The 26,478-nt window shown below is 43.3% G+C and overlaps 2 protein-coding genes across 3 annotated transcripts in view; both read left to right on the top strand.

Moving 5' to 3' along the window:
• Positions 1-2,921, top strand: part of LOC306970925 (glutamate receptor 4-like) — a 146,150-nt gene extending 143,229 nt beyond the window's left edge. For both annotated transcript variants that reach the window (XM_079567008.1, XM_079567007.1), the window contains exons 15-16: positions 557-694; positions 2,683-2,921. In XM_079567008.1, coding sequence (XP_079423134.1) covers positions 557-694; positions 2,683-2,850 — 306 coding nt within the window. In that variant the 3' untranslated portion in view covers positions 2,851-2,921. The remainder of the gene's footprint in view (positions 1-556; positions 695-2,682) is intronic.
• A 10,086-nt stretch (positions 2,922-13,007) lies between these two features.
• LOC306970929 (14-3-3 protein epsilon-like) lies at positions 13,008-20,368 on the top strand. Its single transcript, XM_079567018.1, has 6 exons — positions 13,008-13,139; positions 16,701-16,906; positions 17,107-17,213; positions 18,498-18,704; positions 18,907-19,043; positions 20,162-20,368. The coding sequence occupies exons 1-6, from the start codon at positions 13,076-13,078 to the stop codon at positions 20,230-20,232; spliced, it is 792 nt and encodes a 263-aa protein (XP_079423144.1). The 5' UTR covers positions 13,008-13,075; the 3' UTR covers positions 20,233-20,368.
• The last annotated feature ends 6,110 nt before the right edge of the window (positions 20,369-26,478 follow it).

Genomic DNA, 26,478 nt, shown 5'->3' with positions numbered 1-26,478 from the left:
GGTCAGGACTCGTTTCTGGACAAACTCTGACCGGGTTCAGCTTCTTCTCCAGGTCTTTGGTTCTTGGTTGATCTTCACATTTCAGACGCAGCTCGTTCCTCTCTGACACAGACCCCGCCTTCTCTCTGACCTGCGTGATGATTGGACGTTTACATCCTTGTTTTAGCCAATGATAGTGGTTTCACGTCAGACAGTGTTTTCATGAAGTGTGAACATCTGGTTCTCCCTGTGAGGTCGATCACAATCATCAAAGAGCAGGAAAGAACTCGAGTCGATCCAACCGTGTGAAGGAAGTAAGTTTCTGTTTGATCACATGGTTCTGATGTACAGCTTTATTAAAGATCTTTGCAAACTTACAGACTGTCACTTTAAACCCTCGCCTGTAGCAGAAGTGGAAGTTTGTTGTGGCGCGTGTGAGACGTCTGTGTGAAGTTAAACCCGTGTGTGTGGTTTGTCGTGTGGTTTGTCATGTGTGTGTGGTGTGTGGTTTGTTGTTGCATGCGTGTGCGAGGCGTGTCCCTCGTCACGCTCTCACTCCGCCCCCCCCCTCCCTCAGGACAAGTCGTCTCAGGCGCTGAGTCTGTCGAACGTGGCGGGCGTGTTCTACATCCTGGTGGGCGGCCTGGGCCTCGCCATGCTGGTGGCGCTCATCGAGTTCTGCTACAAGTCCCGCAACGAGGCCAAGAGGATGAAGGTGAGTGCGGTCTGAGCCCCGCCCCCTGAAGCCCCGCCCCCGCCCCTGGAGCCCCGCCCCCTGAAGCCCCACCCCCTGAGCACCGCCCCCTGAAGCCCCATGTTTGTGATGTTTGTAGTTTCACTTCCTTATTGGACACGGACAGGAAGTGACATAGATAGAGGCAAACTGTTGCAGCTTGTGAGGGCCGGGCCGGGTTAGAACCTGCTCCAGATGTGGCCCCCCCGGCCCGGTCACTCCCACTAGTTTACTCCAACACTGGACTTCAGCGACCACAGTGTCGGGCGTGGCCGTCATCAGGTCCACGTGGAAACTGTTTGTGTCTATGACGAACTTCATTTTTACTCTTAAAGAATGAGCCCCTCCAACGGGCTCATAAACCTCATTGGCTAATGCACTTTACAGCAGACGAACAACATCTACAAAATCAGCTGTTAGGGCGGCTGGGGGCGGGTTTGTTGATGGGGAGGTCCTGCCCTCTTCAACTGGCCCGCTCTACACCCGGCTTTTTAACGCACCACTCGATGTAGGGGTCACATCATACACTGTACATAATAAAATATATATAAATAATAATAATACATTAAAAATGCACATAGATTAAAATTGTGTTGAGTCTGGTAATGACAACTGGAGCAACAAGAACACGGACTATAATACGTGTATTAATGTGCTCTTATGTCATGAAAACTAGTGAGTGTGGCTGATATTTGGCTTTGGAAACTGAAAGAAATATATGAACGGTCGCTTTGTTACTTGCTTGTAGCAATCTTGCAGGAAATAGTAATAGTGTTTGCTTCTGTTATTATGTGAATAGCTCAAACAGTGGTTGTGAGTCAAAAAGCTGTTCTGAAAGGAAACGAGTTCTTCATTTTTTGTTTTGTTTCTTTGCTATTGTTCCTTGTTGTTGTTTTGTTTACACTGATTGTACTGTGAGAAATGAAAAGTTCATCATTTTGAGCTGGGGGTAGGCGCTCATAAGCTTTTGCTTCAGCCGACTCCTTTTGAGCAAAATGTGTGCTCAAATAAATACATAAATACTCGTCTCATATCATTTTGTGTGTGCTCCCCAGGGGGCGCTGTCAGACACCCACTTTACAACTAAACTTTTAACACTTTTATATCTGCACCTGCTTAGATGATGCCGCTGCGTTAACGCCCTATAGGACGAGTTCCTCAAATGCAAAGTCCCGCCTCTAATGCTCTGTTTTGTTGGGACAGTCGTGATGCTCGTCTGTGCCACGTTTGCTTTGGCTGCATCAAACGTGACGCCGGCCCCTCCCACTGGCGGACATGTTGGTTTTGGAATCGTTGTCATGGCAACATGATGGGAAATGTGTTGTAGCCATCACTGACTTTTTAGTTCAGGGTCATGTGACGGATGTTTGTGCCAAATGATTTGTGTCGACGTCAAGGTTCATTTTATTTTTTACATTTTTTAAATGGGTTCGACCTCTTGGTTTTCTGTGTTTCCCGAGGCTGTTTAGTTTTTTCTCCATAATAAATATCTGCTTAGTTTGGTTAGGCTTCGATGCCGTGAGTCTCTATCATAGACTGTAAAAACTGCTCACTCCTCCCCGTTTACCAGAATGACCACGGTCCAGGGGGAGGTCATGGAGGATTTACAGACTCCTCCTCCCCAGCTCTGATGAAGCATGTTCCTAAAAAGGGCATAAGGGCGGGATCTTCACCGTAGACTCCGCCCTTGCGTGACGTGTAGCTCGCGCTGCTCCAATGCTAACAGTCCGACCCTCATTAAGAACCAGATTTCAAAGATTCTTCTTACGAAAACCAGCCTGGTTTCTTAAACTGTGACTAACCCAGCGTTATCTCAGGAGGAAGATCAGCCTCGTCTAGTGTTGAAAACTGAAACCAGGCGTTAAAGTTGTTTTTAAGGCGTCTAAACATGTGCTGCTCTCGCGGCACACGCCTGTATCCCCGTGTGGTGCATGTGTGTGTTTCTGACTCCGTGTCTTCTTCTGCTGCAGCTCACCTTCACCGAGGCCATGCGGAACAAGGCGCGGCTCTCCATCACGGGCAGCGTGGGCGAGAACGGCCGCGTGCTGACGCCGGACTGCCCCAAGGCGGTGCACGCCGTGGCCCCGCCCCTTCGCCAGGGCTCGGGCCTCGCCCTGGTGTCGTCCGAGCTGCCGTGAAAACCAAATCCTCCTCAAGTGCCTTACCGCGAGAACAGGAAACAGTCGAGCCACGCACAACCGGCGCACGGAACCCGAGACCCGGCGGACGGAACTGAAACCCGGCGGACGGAACCCGGAACCCGGCGGACAAACCCGATAACCGGACGGTCTTTTTACCGAAGTCTGACTCGGCGTTTCCTTTGAGAGAATATCAGCGTTTAAGCGACGACCGCCAAACTGTCTCCATGGTGACTGTGAACCCGCGGATATCAAGGCGTCACTCGGACACGTGTGTTTCTTACTCATGACAGAGATTAATCTATAACGAAAAGATACTGTGAAGTAAATCTGTATATTCGTGCTTGCTTTTTAAATACATGTACATAGCAGAGTAGCAGAACTTTTTATAACCGCGTTCCAGAAAAGACTTCATGGCAATAATAATAATAATAACAATAATAATAATGATAATAATGATAATAACAGAGGAACGGACTCCACTGCCCTCGCCCTTTAGAACCACGTGACCATCAGAACAGAAGTCCCTCCAGTAGAACCGTCCTCCGCCTCTGATGTTAGATCGGGCCGTGTGGAAGCGTCCCATGTTTTTCCCGTGTGCCATGTTTTCGTGTTGTGTGACCCTCGACCCCAGGCCGGACACTGTAGCAGAGAATACCCCTAAAGAAGAAGAAGAAGAAGAAGAAGAAGAAGAAGAAGACGCCATGACAGTCTGGGACGGACCAAAACCAGCGCCGACTCTTCAGGTTCACCGTCCGTCCAAATGTACCGCTTTATTTTGTTTTTTTAAGTAAAGACGGATTTTAAAACGATGTCGTCTGGTCTGTCTTCATTCACAGCTTTGGGGGGAAATACAATAACAAAAACAACAACTTTCGCTTTATGGCGATTGCAGTGAGTGATTCTTTCAGCAGGGGGCGCTAGTGCACACTCTCAGTATCTAACAAAGTGACAAAGGGTTCTACCTTATACAGAGAAAACAATATGTGTCTGAACTGAAGCTTATTTCAGTTTGTTCAAGTATTTACATTTTACTCTTAGGTTTGCGGCATTCGTAAAGTTTATCCAAGTACTTTGGATAAACTTCTGACTCCACCCTTAGAGGAGATAGAAGAAGCTTCTTAAAGAGGGCGTGTTCTGCTTTAAAGAGGGGGTGTTCTGCTTTTGTCAGTCCCACAGCACCAGTCTATATCACACTACAATGATGACAAACCTTCTGTTGGTCTGTAAATGCAGTAAATTAGAATAACTGCCTTGTATAAAATGTCTCTCTCAAAATGGCTGTAGTGAATGTCTTGAAATAGGCCTCTGTCTCTTTAAGAACCTCTGAGCCTTTAGACACGCCCCCTCCACACGCTGTCTGTGGCATCAGTGGGGAGGGGGTTCTGCTGAGGAGCAGTGGTTGGTTACTCGGCTGGTGACCAAAGCTCGGAGGCGTCTCCAGGAGGTGGGGGCGTTCCTAGGAGGACTCAGGCAAACCTATCCCTAAAATGGCCGCCATCAGAGTTTTTACAGATTACTCAGAAATACGTGAATGCAACACTTCAGCCATGTTTTTAATGAGGGAGTGACAGGATAACATGATGGAAAGCTGGAAAAAGTCCATTTTGCAGAATACCCCCCCTTTAACATTAAAATGTGACATTCTGGTCATCGCCACGGCAACACCGTGAAAAATACGGCATGGGTGTGATTGACCTTTTTGATCAGAACAACCAAATTATTAAAATTTCATTAAACTAAAGCGTTAACTCTCCATTTAAGTCCTACAGGGGGCGCTATCATGGCCAATTTGAACATCCAACATGGTGGACACATTTTTGCTCTTGTCATGTTGCACTTTTGTACCATTTTTCTTTTTTATTCTACGACAAACTTCATTTTCTCCTGTGTCTCCAATGTTAAAATACCTGACAGGCGGCGTCACAACGACTGAGCTCGACCGTCAGCGGCGCCGGCGGCCATTACTGCTCACAAAGGCTTTTATACATGTTTTATCTGATCGCTTTGTTGTTAAGACTTTATCCAAACGAAACTGATTTGGCAAAAATAACCAGTGTTGGGGAAGTTCCTCAAACACTTTAATAGATTCTGTATGAGTTACACTGAGATACACCGAGTTACACCGAGTTACACCGAGTTACACCGAGTTACTTTTAAAAAATATAAACTGAATAAAGTGATGAGCCACAGAGCGAAAGTGAGTCAGAGGTTTCACTTTCCCCGTCCTCTCTGCTCTGTTTTCACACCGGTGTCCAGCTTCACCTGGAGCTGCTTTATACTTTGGGGAGTTTGGCATCTTTCGTTCCTGCATTTAAAGGAACAGGCAGCGTTTTTCCAGACTGAGCTCTGTTCTTACCTGAGCTTAGACGAGTTGATCCGTACCTGAAGAGCCGGGTCGTGGTCCTGACTTCACCCCCGTCTGGAGCTATAGGAAAACATAATGCTAACAACAGACAGGTACATAATGCTAACAACAGACAGGTACATAATGCTAACAACAGACAGGTACATAATGCTAACAACAGACAGGTACATAATGCTAACAACAGACAGGTACATAATGCTAACAACAGACAGGTACATAATGCTAACATCAGACAGGTACATAATGCTAACAACAGACAGGTACATAATGCTAACAACAGACAGGTACATAATGCTAACAACAGACAGGTACATTATGCTAACAACAGACAGGTACATAATGCTAACAACAGACAGGTACATAATGCTAACAACAGACAGGTACATAACGCTAACAACAGACAGGTACATAATGCTAACAACAGACAGGTACATAATGCTAACAACAGACAGGTACATAATGCTAACAACAGACAGGTACATTATGCTAACAACAGACAGGTACATAATGCTAACAACAGACAGGTACATAATGCTAACAACAGACAGGTACATTATGCTAACAACAGACAGGTACATAATGCTAACAACAGACAGGTACATAATGCTAACAACAGACAGGTACATAATGCTAACAACAGACAGGTACATAATGCTAACAACAGACAGGTACATAATGCTAACAACAGACAGGTACATAATGCTAACAACAGACAGGTACATAATGCTAACAACAGACAGGTACATAATGCTAACAACAGACAGGTACATAATGCTAACAACAGACAGGTACATAATGCTAACAACAGACAGGTACATAACGCTAACAACAGACAGGTACATAATGCTAACAACAGACAGGTACATAATGCTAACAGGTACATAATGCTAACAACAGACAGGTACATAATGCTAACAACAGACAGGTACATAATGCTAACAACAGACAGGTACATAATGCTAACAACAGACAGGTACATAATGCTAACAACAGACAGGTACATTATGCTAACAACAGACAGGTACATAATGCTAACAACAGACAGGTACATAATGCTAACAACAGACAGGTACATAATGCTAACAACAGACAGGTACATAATGCTAACAGACAGGTACATAATGCTAACAGACAGGTACATAACGCTAACAGACAGGTACATAACGCTAACAACAGACAGGTACATAACGCTAACAACAGACAGGTACATAATGCTAACAACAGACAGGTACATAATGCTAACAACAGACAGGTACATAATGCTAACAGGTACATAATGCTAACAACAGACAGGTACATAATGCTAACAACAGACAGGTACATAATGCTAACAACAGACAGGTACATAATGCTAACAACAGACAGGTACATAATGCTAACAACAGACAGGTACATTATGCTAACAACAGACAGGTACATAATGCTAACAACAGACAGGTACATAATGCTAACAACAGACAGGTACATAATGCTAACAACAGACAGGTACATAATGCTAACAACAGACAGGTACATAATGCTAACAACAGACAGGTACATAATGCTAACAACAGACAGGTACATAATGCTAACAGGTACATAATGCTAACAACAGACAGGTACATAATGCTAACAACAGACAGGTACATAATGCTAACAACAGACAGGTACATAATGCTAACAACAGACAGGCACATAATGCTAGCAACAGACAGGTACATAATGCTAACAGACAGGTACATAACGCTAACAGACAGGTACATAACGCTAACAACAGACAGGTACATAACGCTAACAACAGACAGGTACATAATGCTAACAACAGACGGGTACATAATGCTAACAACAGACAGGTACATTATGCTAACAACAGACAGGTACATTATGCTAACAACAGACAGGTACATAATGCTAACAACAGACAGGTACATAATGCTAACATCAGACAGGTACATAATGCTAACAACAGACAGGTACATAATGCTAACAACAGACAGGTACATAATGCTAACAACAGACAGGTACATTATGCTAACAACAGACAGGTACATAATGCTAACAACAGACAGGTACATAATGCTAACAACAGACAGGTACATAACGCTAACAACAGACAGGTACATAATGCTAACAACAGACAGGTACATAATGCTAACAACAGACAGGTACATAATGCTAACAACAGACAGGTACATTATGCTAACAACAGACAGGTACATAATGCTAACAACAGACAGGTACATAATGCTAACAACAGACAGGTACATTATGCTAACAACAGACAGGTACATAATGCTAACAACAGACAGGTACATAATGCTAACAACAGACAGGTACATAATGCTAACAACAGACAGGTACATAATGCTAACAACAGACAGGTACATAATGCTAACAACAGACAGGTACATAATGCTAACAACAGACAGGTACATAATGCTAACAACAGACAGGTACATAATGCTAACAACAGACAGGTACATAATGCTAACAACAGACAGGTACATAATGCTAACAACAGACAGGTACATAACGCTAACAACAGACAGGTACATAATGCTAACAACAGACAGGTACATAATGCTAACAGGTACATAATGCTAACAACAGACAGGTACATAATGCTAACAACAGACAGGTACATAATGCTAACAACAGACAGGTACATAATGCTAACAACAGACAGGTACATAATGCTAACAACAGACAGGTACATTATGCTAACAACAGACAGGTACATAATGCTAACAACAGACAGGTACATAATGCTAACAACAGACAGGTACATAATGCTAACAACAGACAGGTACATAATGCTAACAGACAGGTACATAATGCTAACAGACAGGTACATAACGCTAACAGACAGGTACATAACGCTAACAACAGACAGGTACATAACGCTAACAACAGACAGGTACATAATGCTAACAACAGACAGGTACATAATGCTAACAACAGACAGGTACATAATGCTAACAGGTACATAATGCTAACAACAGACAGGTACATAATGCTAACAACAGACAGGTACATAATGCTAACAACAGACAGGTACATAATGCTAACAACAGACAGGTACATAATGCTAACAACAGACAGGTACATTATGCTAACAACAGACAGGTACATAATGCTAACAACAGACAGGTACATAATGCTAACAACAGACAGGTACATAATGCTAACAACAGACAGGTACATAATGCTAACAACAGACAGGTACATAATGCTAACAACAGACAGGTACATAATGCTAACAACAGACAGGTACATAATGCTAACAACAGACAGGTACATAATGCTAACAACAGACAGGTACATAATGCTAACAACAGACAGGTACATAATGCTAACAACAGACAGGTACATAACGCTAACAACAGACAGGTACATAATGCTAACAACAGACAGGTACATAATGCTAACAGGTACATAATGCTAACAACAGACAGGTACATAATGCTAACAACAGACAGGTACATAATGCTAACAACAGACAGGTACATAATGCTAACAACAGACAGGTACATAATGCTAACAACAGACAGGTACATTATGCTAACAACAGACAGGTACATAATGCTAACAACAGACAGGTACATAATGCTAACAACAGACAGGTACATAATGCTAACAACAGACAGGTACATAATGCTAACAGACAGGTACATAATGCTAACAGACAGGTACATAACGCTAACAGACAGGTACATAACGCTAACAACAGACAGGTACATAACGCTAACAACAGACAGGTACATAATGCTAACAACAGACAGGTACATAATGCTAACAACAGACAGGTACATAATGCTAACAGGTACATAATGCTAACAACAGACAGGTACATAATGCTAACAACAGACAGGTACATAATGCTAACAACAGACAGGTACATAATGCTAACAACAGACAGGTACATAATGCTAACAACAGACAGGTACATTATGCTAACAACAGACAGGTACATAATGCTAACAACAGACAGGTACATAATGCTAACAACAGACAGGTACATAATGCTAACAACAGACAGGTACATAATGCTAACAACAGACAGGTACATAATGCTAACAACAGACAGGTACATAATGCTAACAACAGACAGGTACATAATGCTAACAGGTACATAATGCTAACAACAGACAGGTACATAATGCTAACAACAGACAGGTACATAATGCTAACAACAGACAGGTACATAATGCTAACAACAGACAGGCACATAATGCTAGCAACAGACAGGTACATAATGCTAACAGACAGGTACATAACGCTAACAGACAGGTACATAACGCTAACAACAGACAGGTACATAACGCTAACAACAGACAGGTACATAATGCTAACAACAGACGGGTACATAATGCTAACAACAGACAGGTACATTATGCTAACAACAGACAGGTACATTATGCTAACAACAGACAGGTACATAATGCTAACAACAGACAGGTACATAATGCTAACAACAGACAGGTACATAATGCTAACAACAGACAGGTACATAATGCTAACAACAGACAGGTACATAACGCTAACAACAGACAGGTACATAATGCTAACAACAGACAGGTACATAATGCTAACAACAGACAGGTACACATCAACTCGTCTAAGCTCAGGTAAGAACAGCTCTCCTGTTCCTTTAAATACTCTTGTAACTCGCGTTACTTGAAATGTAATAACTAATATATTCCCGTATTTTGTGTAATATGTAGTAATATGTTAGAAGTAATAATAAGTAATATGTTAGATTCCTTAGGTACTGAAAAGAGTAATATAATGGTTTAATATGTTGCCCCAACATTGCAAATGACTCATTCATTTGGTTCTGCCATAGAAGAGAGGGTTAAATATCCCAGCCTGAAGCCGCAGTAAAGATCTTACACAGTGGCTCTGTCGCCCCCTGGTGGACAGGAGCCCGAAAGAAACCTGTATGTTTATCAAATAAAGAAGAAATAAGAGAATTTTATTTAAAAAAAGAAATGATCTAACTCCTCCCTAACTTTACTGTTGGTCATTTTAAAAAATATATTTTCTTATGGCATTTTCACTGAAATTTCATCAGACTATAGACTCATCAAAGTGGGAGGGGCCGAATAAGCTGAATAAAGTTATTTTTGATAAACTAGTCAAATCAATGATTATTTCACTGATAAATGAACTTTTCTTGTAATAAAATGATTTTATTTATTGTACAAACAGAAACTGCTCTCACTAATGCGATGTTGCGGAGACAGAGCGAGGGCGTGGGCAGAGTCCACTGCGCATGCTCCGCTCACAGAAATAAAAACGCTAGAAACAAACGCTGCTGAGGCGAAGGCGGCGGCCATCTTGAGACTGTCTGATTAGTAAAATTCTACCTGAGGGTTTAGTGTAAAAAGAGGGACAGAAATGATGCTGAATAAAAGTAAAAACATGACTAAAACGTGAGGATTAACGGGGCCATTTATGTCCCAGGGGAATTTATGTCATTCAAATTAAGTGAATACATTTTCTCATTAAGCAAAGTGTCCAACGCCCTGACCTGTGTGATTGAACATTTTAGTGAAACCGTCCAAAAAGGCTGAAATAGTAAAAGTGATGTGTCCGCCTCTAATGTTACACTTTAACATAAAAAATTACAAATAAAATATTTTTTTCCGCATTCATGTATTTTTTTTTTTCATATTAAATCAACATTTGTTTAATTTAAAAATACATTTTAATCATGTCCCTGGGTTTTGACTCTGTCACACATTACCCCGTCTAACATTAGTGAGATGTTCTCCAGGCCATGGGAAAACCAACAGTGAGTTCTCTCACTCACAATACGTCGACTGGAACTGGGTTTGTATTTTTTTACATTCTATGTTACTTAAATTGTAAAATGTAGATTTTTTTTAGACAAATCATTGAGATGTGAACAATCGAGCTCCACAGCCCCGCCCACTCCCAGTCACATGTCCAACTCAAAAAGTCCCATGTATTTTCAGCACTGACTTTCGAAAAAGTCAATACGAGCGATCGCTGTTATTGTTTACTTCCGCAATTTTCGCCGGATGTTTGGTCGGCAGCTGATGCAGACAGGTCTATCTCGGTTTTATAAAATGATAGATCTGTTACAGCGCAAGAGAAGCAATGTCCTGTTTATGGACATTGTTTTTGCTGATTATAGGATTTTAATTAAATGTTTATCAAATATGAAAATGTAAAATGCTATACCACGGCCAACGGATGTGACGACATCGCGATCGCTCGTATTATTAAGAGTTTAATGGCACGACGCCGGCTAATCAGCTATGTGCTAACTCACGGCTAATCAGCTATGTGCTAACTACCGACACGTGCGCGGTTATTTCACAAGAAAGAAACAAACAATACTTGAAAATACGACAAAATTTATAATTTTGCTGTTTGTAACATTTTAGACTAATCTTCAATTGTATCTTGTATGTTTCATGTCCGTGAGTTAGCACATAGCTGATTAGCCTTGAGTTAGCACATAGCTGATTAGCCTTGAGTTAGCACATAGCTGATTAGCCTTGAGTTAGCACATAGCTGATTAGCCGTGAGTTAGCGTATAGCTGATTAGCCGTGAGTTAGCGTATAGCTGATTAGCCGTGAGTTAGCGTATAGCTGATTAGCCGTGAGTTAGCGTATAGCTGATTAGCCGTGAGTTAGCACATAGCTTATTAGCCATGAGTTAGCACATAGCTTATTAGCCATGAGTTAACACATAGCTGATTAGCCGTGAGTTAGCACATAGCTGATTAGCCGTGAGCTAGCACATAGCTGATTAGCCGTGAGTTAGTACATAGCTGATTAGCCGTGAGTTAGCACACAGCTGATTAGCCGTGAGTTAGCACATAGCTGATTAGCCGTGAGTTAGTACATAGCTGATTAGCCGTGAGTTAGCACACAGCTGATTAGCCGTGAGTTAGCACATAGCTGATTAGCCATGAGTTAGCGTATAGCTGATTAGCCGTGAGTTAGCACATAGCTGATTAGCCGTGAGTTAGCGTATAGCTGATTAGCCGTGAGTTAGCACACAGCTGATTAGCCTTGAGTTAGCACATAGCTTATTAGCCGTGAGTTAGCTTATAGCTGATTAGCCGTGAGTTAGCACATAGCTGATTAGCCGTGAGTTAGCACATAGCTGATTAGCCGTGAGTTAGCTTATAGCTGATTAGCCGTGAGTTAGCACATAGCTGATTAGCCGTGAGTTAGCACATAGCTGATTAGCCGTGAGTTAGCACATAGCTGATTAGCCATGAGTTAGCACATAGCTGATTAGCCGTGAGTTAGTTTTTCGAGAAGTCAATGCTAAAATATCTGGGATTTTTCATGTTGGACCTGACACGTGACCGGGAGTGGGTGGGACTTTGGAGCTCTATGTCCACATGTCATTAGCATCAATGCTATATGTATATTTCATGTTTTGGCTAACGCTATGTTACTTTCAGTGCTGTTACTCATATCCACGGTAACATGGGTGAGGAAGCATAGAAAGTTTAGTAAAAAAAAATACATTTCTGAGATTGACAAACATATATTTAGAATAGTATATTAAGTGTATTAGTGGATTTTATGTTGAAAAAATCAAATTTAAACAAATTTACAACAAGCAAAAGGAATGACCCAGCACGACCGTCACAAGATGGCCGCCGGAGCCTGACGCCTGTTCAGCGGGTCACCATAGCAACGCCCGGTCCAGTGTACTTCCTGTGGGTCTGTGCTCCGGACGGACTCTCCGCCATCTTTCCCTGAGCTCAGTCACCGGCGGCTCCTCCAGCAGAGCGACACTGCTGTTAGCTGTTAGCCCGCTCAGGAAGCACCTTCTCCCGTCACCACCTCACGGCCCACACGGCCCTCACGGAGCACCGCAGCGCCATGGCGGACAGAGAACAGTTCGTGTACAAAGCCAAGCTGGCGGAGCAGGCGGAGCGGTACGACGGTGAGTAAGAGCCGGGGGGGTGGGGGCCGGGGCTGGGGCTGGGACCGTCACTCTCCCCTTTCCCCGTACTCTCCCCGCGAGCTTTACCGTCCCTCCCCGCGTCTCCCCCCGGACTGTCCGCGTCTCTCCCCCCCGTCCCTCACCCCGGTCCCTCAGGGGAGCCCACCCCCGCGCTTTGAGGAGCGTTACCGCGCCTTCACATGGAGCCACTGGGGTTAGCCTTTAGCTTAGCACGGGCACAGCGCTAGCATGCTAACGTGCTAACATGCTAACCGCCTTTAGCTGCGACACGCGTCACGCCGGACTCGAACCCGGGGCGGTGAGAGTGCCCCCCCGCGTGGAGTCAGACCCGGGACAGACCGCACTCTTTACCCACGCGCTCACGCCAGGGGGGGGGCTCGATCCGATTCTTCTCAGTCGATGCTGATCTCGATCCCGGTGCGGAGGGACGGGGTGTTGGGATGTGGGTCCTGTAGCTTCAGCTCATCCCTCTGGTGTCGCGATACAAACTAAACCATCATTTTCATAAACAATAAGAATGAACCGTCTCTGCAGCCACAAACCAAATCACAGCAGCAGAAACACCCTGTGAGATCGTTCTATATTTGCGTCAGTCACGATACAGAGACTACGTAGGCGATTCAGTTCATACACAAGGCAACTCAAAGTGCTTCACAGCTGCAGAAACACAAGAAAACAAACAGAATCAATAAAAACATCAGCATAAACTTAATCACTTACAGTAAAAGGCCCGAGTGCAGATACAACACTCTCGCTCATCGTAAGAAGAACTGTTTCAGGCTGGATTTGAACATCGTCAGTACTAATCGATGAATCGGCGACTAATCGATTATTGAAATAGTCGACAACTGTTTTATTAATCGAGTAATCGTTTATGGTTCACACAGACTCAAATAGAGCAAAAACTACATGAACATGTAGTGTTTTTGATGAAAATCCTCCTTTGTTTTTATAGTAAGTGTGTGTAGTATTTCGTACATTGTAAATTTCATGAATATCTGTTTGTGTCTCGTCCGATCAGAAACAGAATCAGCACCAAGAGCCTCCAACTAGGGCTGAAACAACTAATCGATTAATCGACAACTAATCGATTACTGGAATAGTTGTCAACTATTCCAGTAATCGATTAATCGTTTTCTAGTGAACACAGACTAAAATTGAGCAAAAAAGACATGACAATTATGTATTTTGGATGAAAACCTACTTTGTTTTTAAAGTGAGGGTCTGCAGTGTTTTGTACATTGTAAATTTCATAAATATCTGTCTTTGTCTCATCCAATCAAAGCAGAATTAGCACAAAGAGCCTCCTACAAACGTTTACTTTAAGTTTACTCCATCCACATGTCCTCAAGCGGCGCCACTTTAGCTTCATGTGATAAAAAAATGGAAAAAAATACAATTTCCATGCACCTTTCACAGCCAAGCGATAATCGATTACTTGTATAAATAGTCGATAGATGAATCGACTACAGAATAATCACAGCCCTAATCGTCAGAGTCGAGGCCTGTCTCACATCCTCGTGAAGACTGTTCCAGAGTTGAGCTTGAGCCTCACCGTGTTTAGTCCTGACTCTGGAACCACCAGGAGGCCCCTCCCTGAAGTTCTCAGGGCCCGAGATGGTTCATACGGCTGTAACATGTCAGAGACTTTGGAGCTAAACCATGAACAGACTTGTAACGAGCAGAGCTGTTTTAAAGCCTATTCTCTGAGTGACAGGAAGCCAGTGCAGAGACCAGAGCACTGGACTAATATGGCCGTGTGTCCTGGTTCTGGATGTTCTGCAGCTCTGACAGTATCTAACCTGCTGAGACAAACACATGGATCAGTCTCTCTCAGTCTGGTTCTGACTCTGTTCCTCTGATCTTGATGTTTCTCAGATGCTCTGAGGCTTTAGGTTCAGGTCTGAGTCCAGGATCACGGCCACATTTCTAACCTGATGTTTGGGTTTTAGAGCGAGAGACTCGAGGCGACGGAGACTCTTTGTCTCTGTGTCTGTGGGACAAACAGTAGTAAACTCCACAGTGGAGGAGTTTGTGAAGCAGCAGCAACTGAATCGTTTTCAGAAAGAGACGGAGACGCCGACGCCGTTATGAAGGAACGAGCCGTGGTGGGTCCAGCGGTGGTTCCAGCGGTGGTTCCAGCGGTGGTTCCAGCGGTGGTTCCAGCAGTGGTTCCAGCGGTGGTTCCAGCGGTGGTTCCAGCGGTGGTTCCAGGAGTGGTTCCAGCGGTGGACGGGGAGTTCATGCACGAGTAGTTTCCCCGTCCACTTTAGATTTATTTAGATTCATTCCAAGGAGCCCCTTAGATGAGATGAACCCTCTCTTTTCCAAGGGGGTCCCTGGTCCTCTCCTGTGTGTCCTGGTCCTCTGAGGCTCCTCTCCTGTGTGCCCTGGTCCTCTCCTGTGTGTCCTGGTCCTCTGAGGCTCCTCACATGTGTGTCCTGGTCCTCTGAGGCTCCTCTCCTGTGTGTCCTGGTCCTCTGAGGCTCCTCACATGTGTGTCCTGGTCCTCTGAGGCTCCTCACATGTGTGTCCTGGTCCTCTGAGGCTCCTCTCCTGTGTGTCCTGGTCCTCTGAGGCTCCTCTCCTGTGTGTCCTGGTCCTCTGAGGCTCCTCTCATGTGTGTCCTGGTCCTCTGAGGCTCCTCTCATGTGTGTCCTGGTCCTCTGAGGCTCCTCTCATGTGTGTCCTGGTCCTCTGAGGCTCCTCTCATGTGTGTCCTGGTCCTCTGAGGCTCCTCTCATGTGTGTCCTGGTCCTCTGAGGCTCCTCTCATGTGTGTCCTGGTCCTCTGAGGCTCCTCTCCTGTGTGTCCTGGTCCTCTGAGGCTCCTCTCATGTGTGTCCTGGTCCTCTGAGGCTCCTCACATGTGTGTCCTGGTCCTCTGAGGCTCCTCTCCTGTGTGTCCTGGTCCTCTGAGGCTCCTCTCCTGTGTGTCCTGGTCCTCTGAGGCTCCTCTCCTGTGTGTCCTGGTCCTCTGAGGCTCCTCTCATGTGTGTCCTGGTCCTCTGAGGCTCCTCTCCTGTGTGTCCTGGTCCTCTGAGGCTCCTCTCCTGTGTGTCCTGGTCCTCTGAGGCTCCTCTCATGTGTGTCCTGGTCCTCTGAGGCTCCTCTCATGTGTGTCCTGGTCCTCTGAGGCTCCTCTCCTGTGTGTCCTGGTCCTCTGAGGCTCCTCTCTGGTGTGAATGAGAGAGTTCTTTAGTGAAGCTGGTTGTTTCTCGCCTGAACCCTCTGGCTGTGGGCGTGGCCTGCAGACGGAGACTCGCAGCTTCAGGGCGTGGCCTGAGAAACGGAGCGGGTTTGACTGTCTGTGCAGCTGCTCCCGCCCTCGCTTCACTCTTCACTCTTAGCTCTTCAGCAGCTCCAGTCTCAGCCTTTCCTTCTATTACTGTGCGATCACACCTTAAAGCTCCACAAATCAATGTTTACAGATTCAAGGGCAGTGTAGTTGACCTGTATGCTGTGTTGTTTGCTCTGTAGTTACCTGTACACTGTTGTAGACTCTCCTTGCCCTGTAGTCACCTGCCCGTTGCTCTTGCAGAGATGGTGGACTCCATGAAGAACGTGGCCTTCGAGCCGGTGGAGCTGACGGTGGAGGAGAGGAACCTTCTGTCCGTGGCCTATAAGAACGTGATCGGGGCGAGGAGGGCGTCCTGGAGGATACTCAGCAGCCTGGAGCAGAAGGAGACGTCCAAGGGCACGGGGTCCGAGGACAAGCTGAAGATGATCCGCGAGTACAGGAAAACGGTCAGTCCAGTCACAGAGCGCCGCAGTCCCGCCCCTCGCAGTCCCGCCCCTCGCAGTCCCGCCCCTCGCAGTCCCGCCCCTCGCAGTCCCGCCCCTTGCAGTCCCGCCCCTCGCAGTCCCGCCCCTCGCAGTCCCGCCCCTCGCAGTCCCGCCCCTCGCAGTCCCGTGGCTCCGGAGGTAAAGGTGTGGTCTGTGTGCAGGTGGAGCAGGAGCTGAAGGACATCTGCGAGGACATCCTGAACGTCCTGGTGAAGCACCTCATTCCCAACTCCACGGCCGGAGAGTCCAAGGTCTTCTACTACAAAATGTACGTGAGGACGTTTCTCCTGCAGGGGGCGATATGAGCATGTGGTCCTTAAACCCCTTAACTCCCGCCTGAACCCAGCACTTTTTCTCCAGTTCGGCTTTACCCCAATCCAAAAGCTTCTGGAGAAAAGCAACAAAACTGAGACGAAAACAATGATGGAAATGTGGCAAAAAAGTGAGAAAACATTGATGAAAAAGTGATGAAAAATGGATGAAGTGGCAAAAATGTCACAAAAAATTGAAAAAAATGTGACCAAAAAATGACCAAAATGTAGCAAAAAATGACAAAAATTTGATTAAAAAATTGACCAAAAAATGACAAAAATGTGTTATAAATGTGACAAAAAATTACAAAAAAATGACACCTATTTGATTAAAAAAATTGACGGAAATTGACCAAAATGTGACAATACAATTACAAAAATGCGATAAAAAATGACCAAAATGTAGCAAAAAAATGACAAAAATATGACACGTGATAAAAATTTGACTAAAAATTACAAAAATGTATCAAAAAAAAAAAAGACAAATTTAATTAAAAAAATTGACGGAAAAATGACCAAAATGTGACAAAAATTTGACAAAAAAAGGCAAAAATTTGACAAAAAATGTATAAAAATGGACGAAAAAATTACAAAAATGTATTAAAAAAATGACAAAATTTAAATAAAAAAATTGACAAAAAAATTCCAAAAATGCGATAAAAATTTGACAAATGACAAAAAATGTATTAAAAAAATTGACGAAAAAATGACAAATGTGATTAAAAATGTGACAACAAATGACAAACAAAATGACAAAAAATTTGATAAAAATTTGACTAAAAAATTACCAAAATGTGACAAAAATGACAAATGTAGCAAAAAAAATGACAAAAAATTGATAAAAAAAAAATTGACCAAAAAATAACAAAAATGTGTTAAAAATGTGACAAAAAAAGACAAAAAATGCAATAAAAATTTGATTAAAAAAATTGACGGAAAATACGACAAATGTGACAATAAAATTCCAAAAATGCGATAAAAATTTGACAAAAAATGACCAAAATGTAGCAAAAAAATTAAAAAAAAATTGACAAAAAAATGACAAAGATACAAAAATGAGTTGAACCCAAGACAAAAATGATGGGAATAATGTGACGTGAGGAAAAGGATCCTCTGGGTTCAGGCGGGAGGTCAGAGGTTCCTCACTGAACGTGTCTGATTCTGGAGAAGAGCGTTTCAGATGGAGGAGCCTCTTCAGGATCAGAGGTCGATGTTTAACCGTGGCTGGTGTTGCTCCTCAGGAAGGGCGATTACCACAGATACCTGGCCGAGTTCACGGTGGGGAACGACCGGAAGGAGGCGGCGGAGAACAGCCTGGTGGCGTATAAGGCGGCGAGCGACATCGCCATGACAGAGCTGCCCTCCACACACCCCATCCGCCTGGGCCTGGCCCTCAACTTCTCCGTCTTCTACTACGAGATCCTCAACTCGCCGGACCGCGCCTGCCGGTAAGCCCCTCCCACAGGCCGCCTCCCACACACCTCCTCCCACAGGCCGCCTCCCACAGGCCGCCTCCCACACGCCCCTCCCACACGGCCCCTCCCACACGCCGCCTCCCACAGGCCGCCTCCCACAGGCCGCCTCCCACAGGCCGCCTCCCACAGGCCGCCTCCCACACGCCGCTCCTCACTGACTGTTTTCTGTCTCCAGTTTGGCGAAGCAGGCGTTCGACGACGCCATCGCGGAGCTGGACTCTCTGAGCGAGGAGAGCTACAAAGACTCCACACTCATCATGCAGCTGCTGCGAGACAACCTGACGCTGTGGACGTCAGACATGCAGGGCGACGGTGAGGACACGAACCTGTGACACGAGAACAGCAGAGACACGAACACACGAGAACCTGTGACACGCGAGAACAGCTGACACACGAACACGCGAGAACAGCAGAGACACGAACACACGAGAACCTGTGACACGCGAGAACAGCTGACACACGAACACGCGAGAACAGCAGAGACACGAGAACCTGTGACAGACACGGTTTCCCCTGTTTCTGCTGATTCCAGACTCTAAAGGCCTCTTCATCCTCCACAAGACGCGAGAACTTTGTTCTTGTTCTTGAGGAAAAAAAGAACGAGAACAAAGTTGGTCTGAGCTCTGACATTTCATACTCCATAAGACGCGTTTCTGCCGAACGGCCACGCCCACTTTTTCCGCAGTCAAAACAAACAAGGAATGACCGAAATAAAACGAGCTACTTGAGTTTAAACTATTATAAAATGTATCAGTCACGATATTGCAAACATGTTGCAGATTGACTTCATGTTTAGCCACATCTCACGCTGGTTTATTATGTTAGAAAACGTTAGCGTTGTAAGTTTACCTCCGTGTCACTCGGTAAATCCTGATGTTTGAGTCTGTGTAGCTCAGTGCAGGTTTGTCCATCCAAGAACCTTCACTGAACATGTTGGTGACGTTTCCTGGTGTCTGATGAAGGTCTAAGGTTTACAAGCCTGGTCTCCCTCCGTCCACAAGCCTGAACCACTTTTTTCTTCATCACTCGCCTCTTTCACGCAGGCAGCGCCAGGCTCTTCTGTTTCCTCTTCGTCCTCGCCCAAAACGTCCTTGTGTTTCTCCCCAGGACTTTTTTGCCATTTGCGTGTCCTTTAATCCTTCAGCGAAGTATCCATGTTGTCTCCGTTTTCCGCACCGGTGTTAGGACGTAACCATTGGATTCTCGCTTCCCGCTTCCGCCAAAATAACCCCGCCCACTACAAATCCAGCCAATCACAGCCAGAGTTCTCGCAGCCGAACAAAGTTCTGCTGAGCGGATGCGTCGGCGAGAGCTGCCGAACAGGAGCTGCGAGAACAACATGACGTCACTTTGTTCTCGCCGCTCTGGGTGTGTGGAGGATGAATGAGGATGAATAGGCTTTAACTCTCCTCTTGTTCCTTGTGTTTCAGAGGAGCAGAGCAAAGAGCCGCTGCCGGACGCCGAGGAGGAGGCGGCGGCTCCTCCTCCTCCTCCTCAGTGAGGCCCCGCCCCCTCGCCATCCCAACATGCACGGCCCCGCCCCCTCTTTGTTTTTGGATGAAACTTTCTATTTTTTGCCAGACTGTTCCCTCCAGATTCCTCCTTTTTTTTAAATGTTTCGTTTGCTGTTTCCGCTGCTGCCGAGCGTTAATTTAAGGACTCTGCTGCGGCGCCCCCTGCTGGCCGCGCCCCCGCTGGCCGCGCCCCCTCTGGCCACGCCCCCCGCTGGCCGCGCCTCTCCGTCACGTCTCCATTTCACTCCGAGAGCCGCCTTCAGGAAGCATGGAGGCCGCAGCGGCGCTTTGGCGAGGCTGATCGGGAGGACGGCGCCCGCGCCACCGGCGCCCGCGCCACCATCTCATTTGTACTACTGGAAACATCTGTATTACTGACAGCATGGAACCCACAATAAAGTCCAACTGAGAACACGCGTGTGCTGTTTCTGTGGAGGCGGGAACACCAGGGGAACACGCGTGTGCTGTATCTGTGGAGGCGGGAACACGCATGTGCTGTATCTGTGGAGGCGGGAACACGCGTGTGCTGTATCTGTGGAGGCAGGAACACGCGTGTGCTGTATCTGTGGAGGCGGGAACACCAGGGGAACGATAATCTCCTCTGTATTAGTTTAGTTTCTTATAGTCAGGCAGAAGGTTTAGTTTTAGCTGCTGGACTAGTTTCGATCACTTCCTGTGATCTTCCTCAGAAGCGCCCCCTGGTGGCGGAGGTGCTACCTGGTGTGCATCCCAGGTGTGGGACACGGCACCTCCAGGTGTCGCTTCTGAGGAAGATCACAGGAAGTGATTTAGTAAAACTAAACCTTCTGTCTGACGATAAGAAACTAAACTAATAGACTTAACCTGAGACAGTGTGAACCGTCTACAAAGGATCTGTGTTCAGTAACGAGACATGATAACGGACATGTGAACGTGTTCCTGAACACACTTATGAACACGCTTATGAACGTGTTATAAGCGTGTTTATAAGCGTGTTTATAAGCGTGTTTATAAGCGTGTTCATAAGCGTGTTCTTAAGCGTGTTTATAAGCGTGTTTATAAGCGTGTTCTTAAGCGTGTTTATAAGCGTGTTTATAAGCGTGTTTATAAGTGTTCAAAAGCGTGTTTATAAGCGTGTTTATAAGCGTGTTCTTAAGCGTGTTTATAAGCGTGTTTATAAGCGTGTTTATAAGTGTTCAAAAGCGTGTTTATAAGCGTGTTTATAAGCATGTTCATAGGCGTCTTCATAAGCGTGTTTATAAGCGTCTTCATAAGCGTGTTTATAATCGTGTTTATAAGTATGTTTATAAGCGTGTTCATAAGCGTGTTTATAAGCGTGTTTATAAGCGTGTTCATAAGCGTGTTTATAAGCGTGTTTATAAGTGTTCAAAAGCGTGTTTATAAGCGTGTTTATAAGCGTCTTCATAAGCGTGTTTATAAGCGTGTTTATAAGCGTGTTCATAAGCGTGTTTATAAGCGTGTTTATAAGCGTCTTCATAAGCGTGTTTATAAGCGTGTTTATAAGCGTGTTCATAAGCGTGTTTATAAGCGTCTTCATAAGCGTGTTCATAAGCGTGTTTATAAGCGTGTTTATAAGCGTCTTCATAAGCGTGTTCATAAGCGTGTTTATAAGCGTGTTTATAAGCGTGTTTATAAGCGTGTTTATAAGCGTCTTCATAAGCGTGTTTATAAGCGTGTTTATAAGCGTGTTCATAAGCGTGTTTATAAGCGTCTTCATAAGCGTGTTTATAAGCGTGTTTATAAGCGTGTTTATAAGCGTGTTTATAAGTGTTCAAAAGCGTGTTTATAAGCGTGTTTATAAGCATGTTCATAAGCGTGTTCATAAGCGTGTTTATAAGCGTGTTTATAAGCGTGTTTATAAGCGTGTTTATAAGCGTCTTCATAAGCGTGTTTATAAGCGTGTTTATAAGCGTGTTTATAAGCGTATTCATAAGCGTGTTCATAAGTGTGTTTATAAGCGTGTTTATAAGCGTGTTTATAAGCGTATTCATAAGCGTGTTCATAAGCGTGTTTATAAGCGTGTTTATAAGTGTGTTTATAAGCGTATTCATAAGCGTGTTCATAAGCGTGTTTATAAGCGTGTTTATAAGTGTGTTTATAAGCGTATTCATAAGCGTGTTCATAAGCGTGTTTATAAGCGTGTTTATAAGCGTGTTTATAAGCGTGTTTATAAGCGTCTTCATAAGCGTGTTTATAAGCGTGTTTATAAGCGTGTTTATAAGCGTATTCATAAGCGTGTTCATAAGCGTGTTTATAAGCGTGTTTATAAGTGTGTTTATAAGCGTATTCATAAGCGTGTTCATAAGCGTGTTTATAAGCGTATTCATAAGCGTGTTCATAAGCGTGTTTATAAGCGTCTTCATAAGCGTGTTTATAAGCGTGTTTATAAGCGTGTTTATAAGCGTATTCATAAGCGTGTTCATAAGCGTGTTTATAAGCGTGTTTATAAGCGTGTTTATAAGCGTATTCATAAGCGTGTTCATAAGCGTGTTTATAAGCGTGTTCATAAGCGTGTTTATAATCGTGTTTATAAGCGTGTTCATAAGCGTGTTTATAAGCGTCTTTATAAGCGTCTTTATAAGCGTCTTTATAAGCGTGTTTATGAGCGTGTTTATTAGCGTGTTCATAAGTGTTCATAAGCGTGTTTATAAGCGTGTTTATAAGCGTGTTCATAAGCGTGTTCATAAGCGTGTTCATAAGCGTGTTTATAAACGTGTTTATAAGTGTGTTCATAAGCGTGTTTATAAGCGTGTTTATAAGCGTGTTCATAAGCGTGTTCATAAGCGTGTTTATAAGCGTGTTTATAAGCGTGTTTATAAGTGTGTTTATAAGCGTGTTCATAAGCGTGTTCATAAGCGTGTTTATAAACGTGTTTATAAGTGTGTTCATAAGCGTGTTCATAAGCGTGTTCATAAGCGTGTTCATAAGCGTGTTTATAAGCGTGTTTATAAGCGTGTTTATAAGCGTGTTCATAAGCGTGTTCATAAGCGTGTTCATAAGCGTGTTTATAAGCGTGTTTATAAGCGTGTTTATAAGCGTGTTCATAAGCGTGTTTATAAGCGTGTTCATAAGCGTGTTTATAAGCGTGTTTATAAGCGTGTTTATAAGTGTGTTTATAAGTGTGTTTATAAGCGTGTTTATAAGCGTGTTCATAAGCGTGTTTATAAGCGTGTTCATAAGCGTGTTTATAAGCGTGTTTATAAGCGTGTTCATAAGCGTGTTTATAAGCGTGTTTATAAGTGTGTTTATAAGCGTGTTTATAAGTGTGTTTATAAGCGTGTTTATAAGCGTGTTTATAAGCGTGTTTATAAGTGTGTTTATAAGCGTGTTCTTAAGCGTGTTCATAAGCGTGTTTATAAGCGTGTTCATAAGCGTGTTTATAAGCGTGTTTATAAGTGTGTTTATAAGCGTGTTTATAAGCGTGTTCATAAGCGTGTTTATAAGCGTGTTTATAAGCGTGTTTATAAGCGTGTTTATAAGCGTGTTTATAAGTGTGTTTATAAGCGTGTTTAAAAAGCGTGTTCATAAGCGTGTTTATAAGCGTGTTTATAAGCGTGTTTATAAGCGTGTTTAAAAAGTGTGTTTATAAGCGTGTTCATAAGCGTGTTCATAAGCGTGTTTAAAAAGTGTGTTTATAAGCGTGTTTATAAGCGTCTTCATAAGCGTGTTTATAAGCGTGTTTATAAGCGTGTTTATAAGCGTGTTTAAAAAGCATGTTCATAAGCGTGTTCATAAGCATGTTCATAAGCGTGTTTAAAAAGCGTGTTTATAAGTGTGTTCATAAGCGTGTTTTTAAGCGTGTTCATAAGCGTGTTTTTATAAGCGTGTTCATGAGCGTCTTTATAAGCGTGTTCATAAGCGTGTTTATAAGCGTGTTCATAAGCGTGTTCATAAGCGTGTTTATAAGCGTGTTTATAAGCGTGTTCATAAGCGTGTTTATAAGCGTGTTTATAAGTGTGTTTATAAGCGTGTTTATAAGCGTGTTCATAAGCGTGTTTATAAGCGTGTTTATAAGTGTGTTTATAAGCGTGTTTATAAGCGTGTTCATGAGCGTGTTTATAAGCGTCTTTATAAGCGTGTTTATAAGCGTGTTCATAAGCGTCTTTATAAGCGTGTTCATAAGCGTGTTTATAAGCGTGTTTTTATAAGCGTGTTCATAAGCGTGTTCATAAGCGTGTTTATAAGTGTGTTCATAAGCGTGTTTATAAGTGTGTTCATAAGCGTGTTTATAAGTGTGTTCATAAGCGTGTTCATAAGCGTGTTTATAAGCGTGTTCATAAGCGTGTTTATAAGCGTGTTCATAAGCGTGTTTATAAGCGTGTTTATAAGCGTGTTCATAAGCGTGTTTATAAGCGTGTTCATAAGCGTGTTCATAAGCTTGTTTATAAGCGTGTTTATAAGCGTGTTTATAAGCGTGTTTATAAGCGTGTTCATAAGTGTGTTTATAAGCGTGTTTATAAGCGTGTTTATAAGCGTGTTTATAAGCGTGTTCATAAGCGTGTTTATAAGCGTGTTTATAAGCGTGTTTATAAGCGTGTTTATAAGCGTGTTTATAAGTGTTCAAAAGCGTGTTTATAAGCGTGTTTATAAGCGTGTTTATAAGCGTGTTTATAAGCGTGTTCATAAGCGTCTTCATAAGCGTGTTTATAAGTGTGTTTATAAGCGTGTTCTTAAGCGTGTTCATAAGCGTGTTTATAAGTGTGTTTATAAGCGTGTTCTTAAGCGTCTTCATAAGCGTCTTCATAAGCGTGTTTATAATCGTGTTTATAAGTGTGTTTATAAGCGTGTTCTTAAGCGTGTTCATAAGCGTGTTTATAAGCGTGTTTATAAGCGTGTTTATAAGCGTGTTTATAAGCGTGTTCATAAGCGTGTTTATAAGCGTGTTCATAAGCGTGTTTATAAGCGTGTTCATAAGCGTCTTCATAAGCGTGTTTATAAGCGTGTTTATAAGCGTGTTCATAAGCGTGTTTATAAGCGTGTTCATAAGCGTGTTTATATGCGTGTTCATAAGCGTGTTTATAAGCGTGTTTATAAGCGTGTTCATAAGCGTGTTCATAAGCGTGTTTATAAGCGTGTTTATAAGCGTGTTTATAAGCATGTTCATAAGCGTGTTTATAAGCGTCTTCATAAGCGTGTTTATAAGCGTGTTCATAAGCGTGTTCATAAGCGTGTTTATAAGCGTCTTCATAAGCGTGTTTATAAGCGTGTTCATAAGCGTGTTTATAAGTGTTCAAAAGCGTGTTTATAAGCGTGTTTATAAGCGTGTTTATAATCGTGTTTATAAGTGTGTTTATAAGCGTGTTCTTAAGCGTGTTCATAAGCGTGTTTATAAGTGTGTTTATAAGCGTGTTTATAAGCGTGTTCTTAAGCGTCTTCATAAGCGTGTTTATAAGCGTCTTCATAAGCGTGTTTATAATCGTGTTTATAAGTGTGTTTATAAGCGTGTTCTTAAGCGTGTTCATAAGCGTGTTTATAAGCGTGTTCATAAGCGTCTTCATAAGCGTGTTTATAAGCGTGTTTATAAGCGTGTTCATAAGCGTGTTTATAAGCGTGTTCATAAGCGTGTTTATATGCGTGTTCATAAGCGTGTTCATAAGCGTGTTTATAAGCGTCTTCATAAGCGTGTTTATAAGCGTGTTCATAAGCGTGTTCATAAGCGTGTTTATAAGCGTGTTCATAAGCGTGTTTATAAGCGTGTTCTTAAGCGTTTTCATAAGCGTATTTATAAGTGTGTTTATAAGCGTGTTTATAAGTGTGTTTATAAGCGTGTTTATAAGTGTGTTTATAAGCGTGTTCTTAAGCGTGTTCATAAGCGTGTTTATAAGCGTGTTCATAAGCGTCTTCATAAGCGTGTTTATAAGCGTGTTTATAAGCGTGTTCATAAGCGTGTTTATAAGCGTGTTCATAAGCGTGTTTATATGCGTGTTCATAAGCGTGTTCATAAGCGTGTTTATAAGCGTCTTCATAAGCGTGTTTATAAGCGTGTTCATAAGCGTGTTCATAAGCGTGTTTATAAGCGTGTTCATAAGCGTGTTTATAAGCGTGTTCTTAAGCGTTTTCATAAGCGTATTTATAAGTGTGTTTATAAGCGTGTTTATAAGTGTGTTTATAAGCGTGTTTATAAGCGTGTTCATAAGTGTGTTTATAAGTGTGTTTATAAGCGTGTTTATAAGTGTGTTTATAAGCGTGTTTATAAGCGTGTTTATAAGCGTGTTTATAAGTGTGTTTATAAG

This window comes from Gobius niger, assembly GCF_951799975.1.
Source record: "Gobius niger genome assembly, chromosome: 11".
NCBI classification, from domain to species: Eukaryota; Metazoa; Chordata; class Actinopteri; order Gobiiformes; family Gobiidae; genus Gobius; species Gobius niger.
The sequence above is the reverse complement of the archived record's forward strand: the minus strand, read 5'-3'. Positions and strand labels throughout refer to the sequence as shown.

Bases quoted from the DNA above. Each gene is read 5' to 3' on its own strand.
- LOC306970929 (XM_079567018.1), top strand. From the start codon at position 13,076: ATGGCGGACAGAGAACAGTTCGTGTACAAAGCCAAGCTGGCGGAGCAG. The intron at 13,140-16,700 runs GTGAGTAAGAGC...TTGCTCTTGCAG, and splicing joins GCAGGCGGAGCGGTACGACG to AGATGGTGGACTCCATGAAG. The intron at 17,214-18,497 runs GTACGTGAGGAC...GTTGCTCCTCAG, and splicing joins AAGGTCTTCTACTACAAAAT to GAAGGGCGATTACCACAGAT.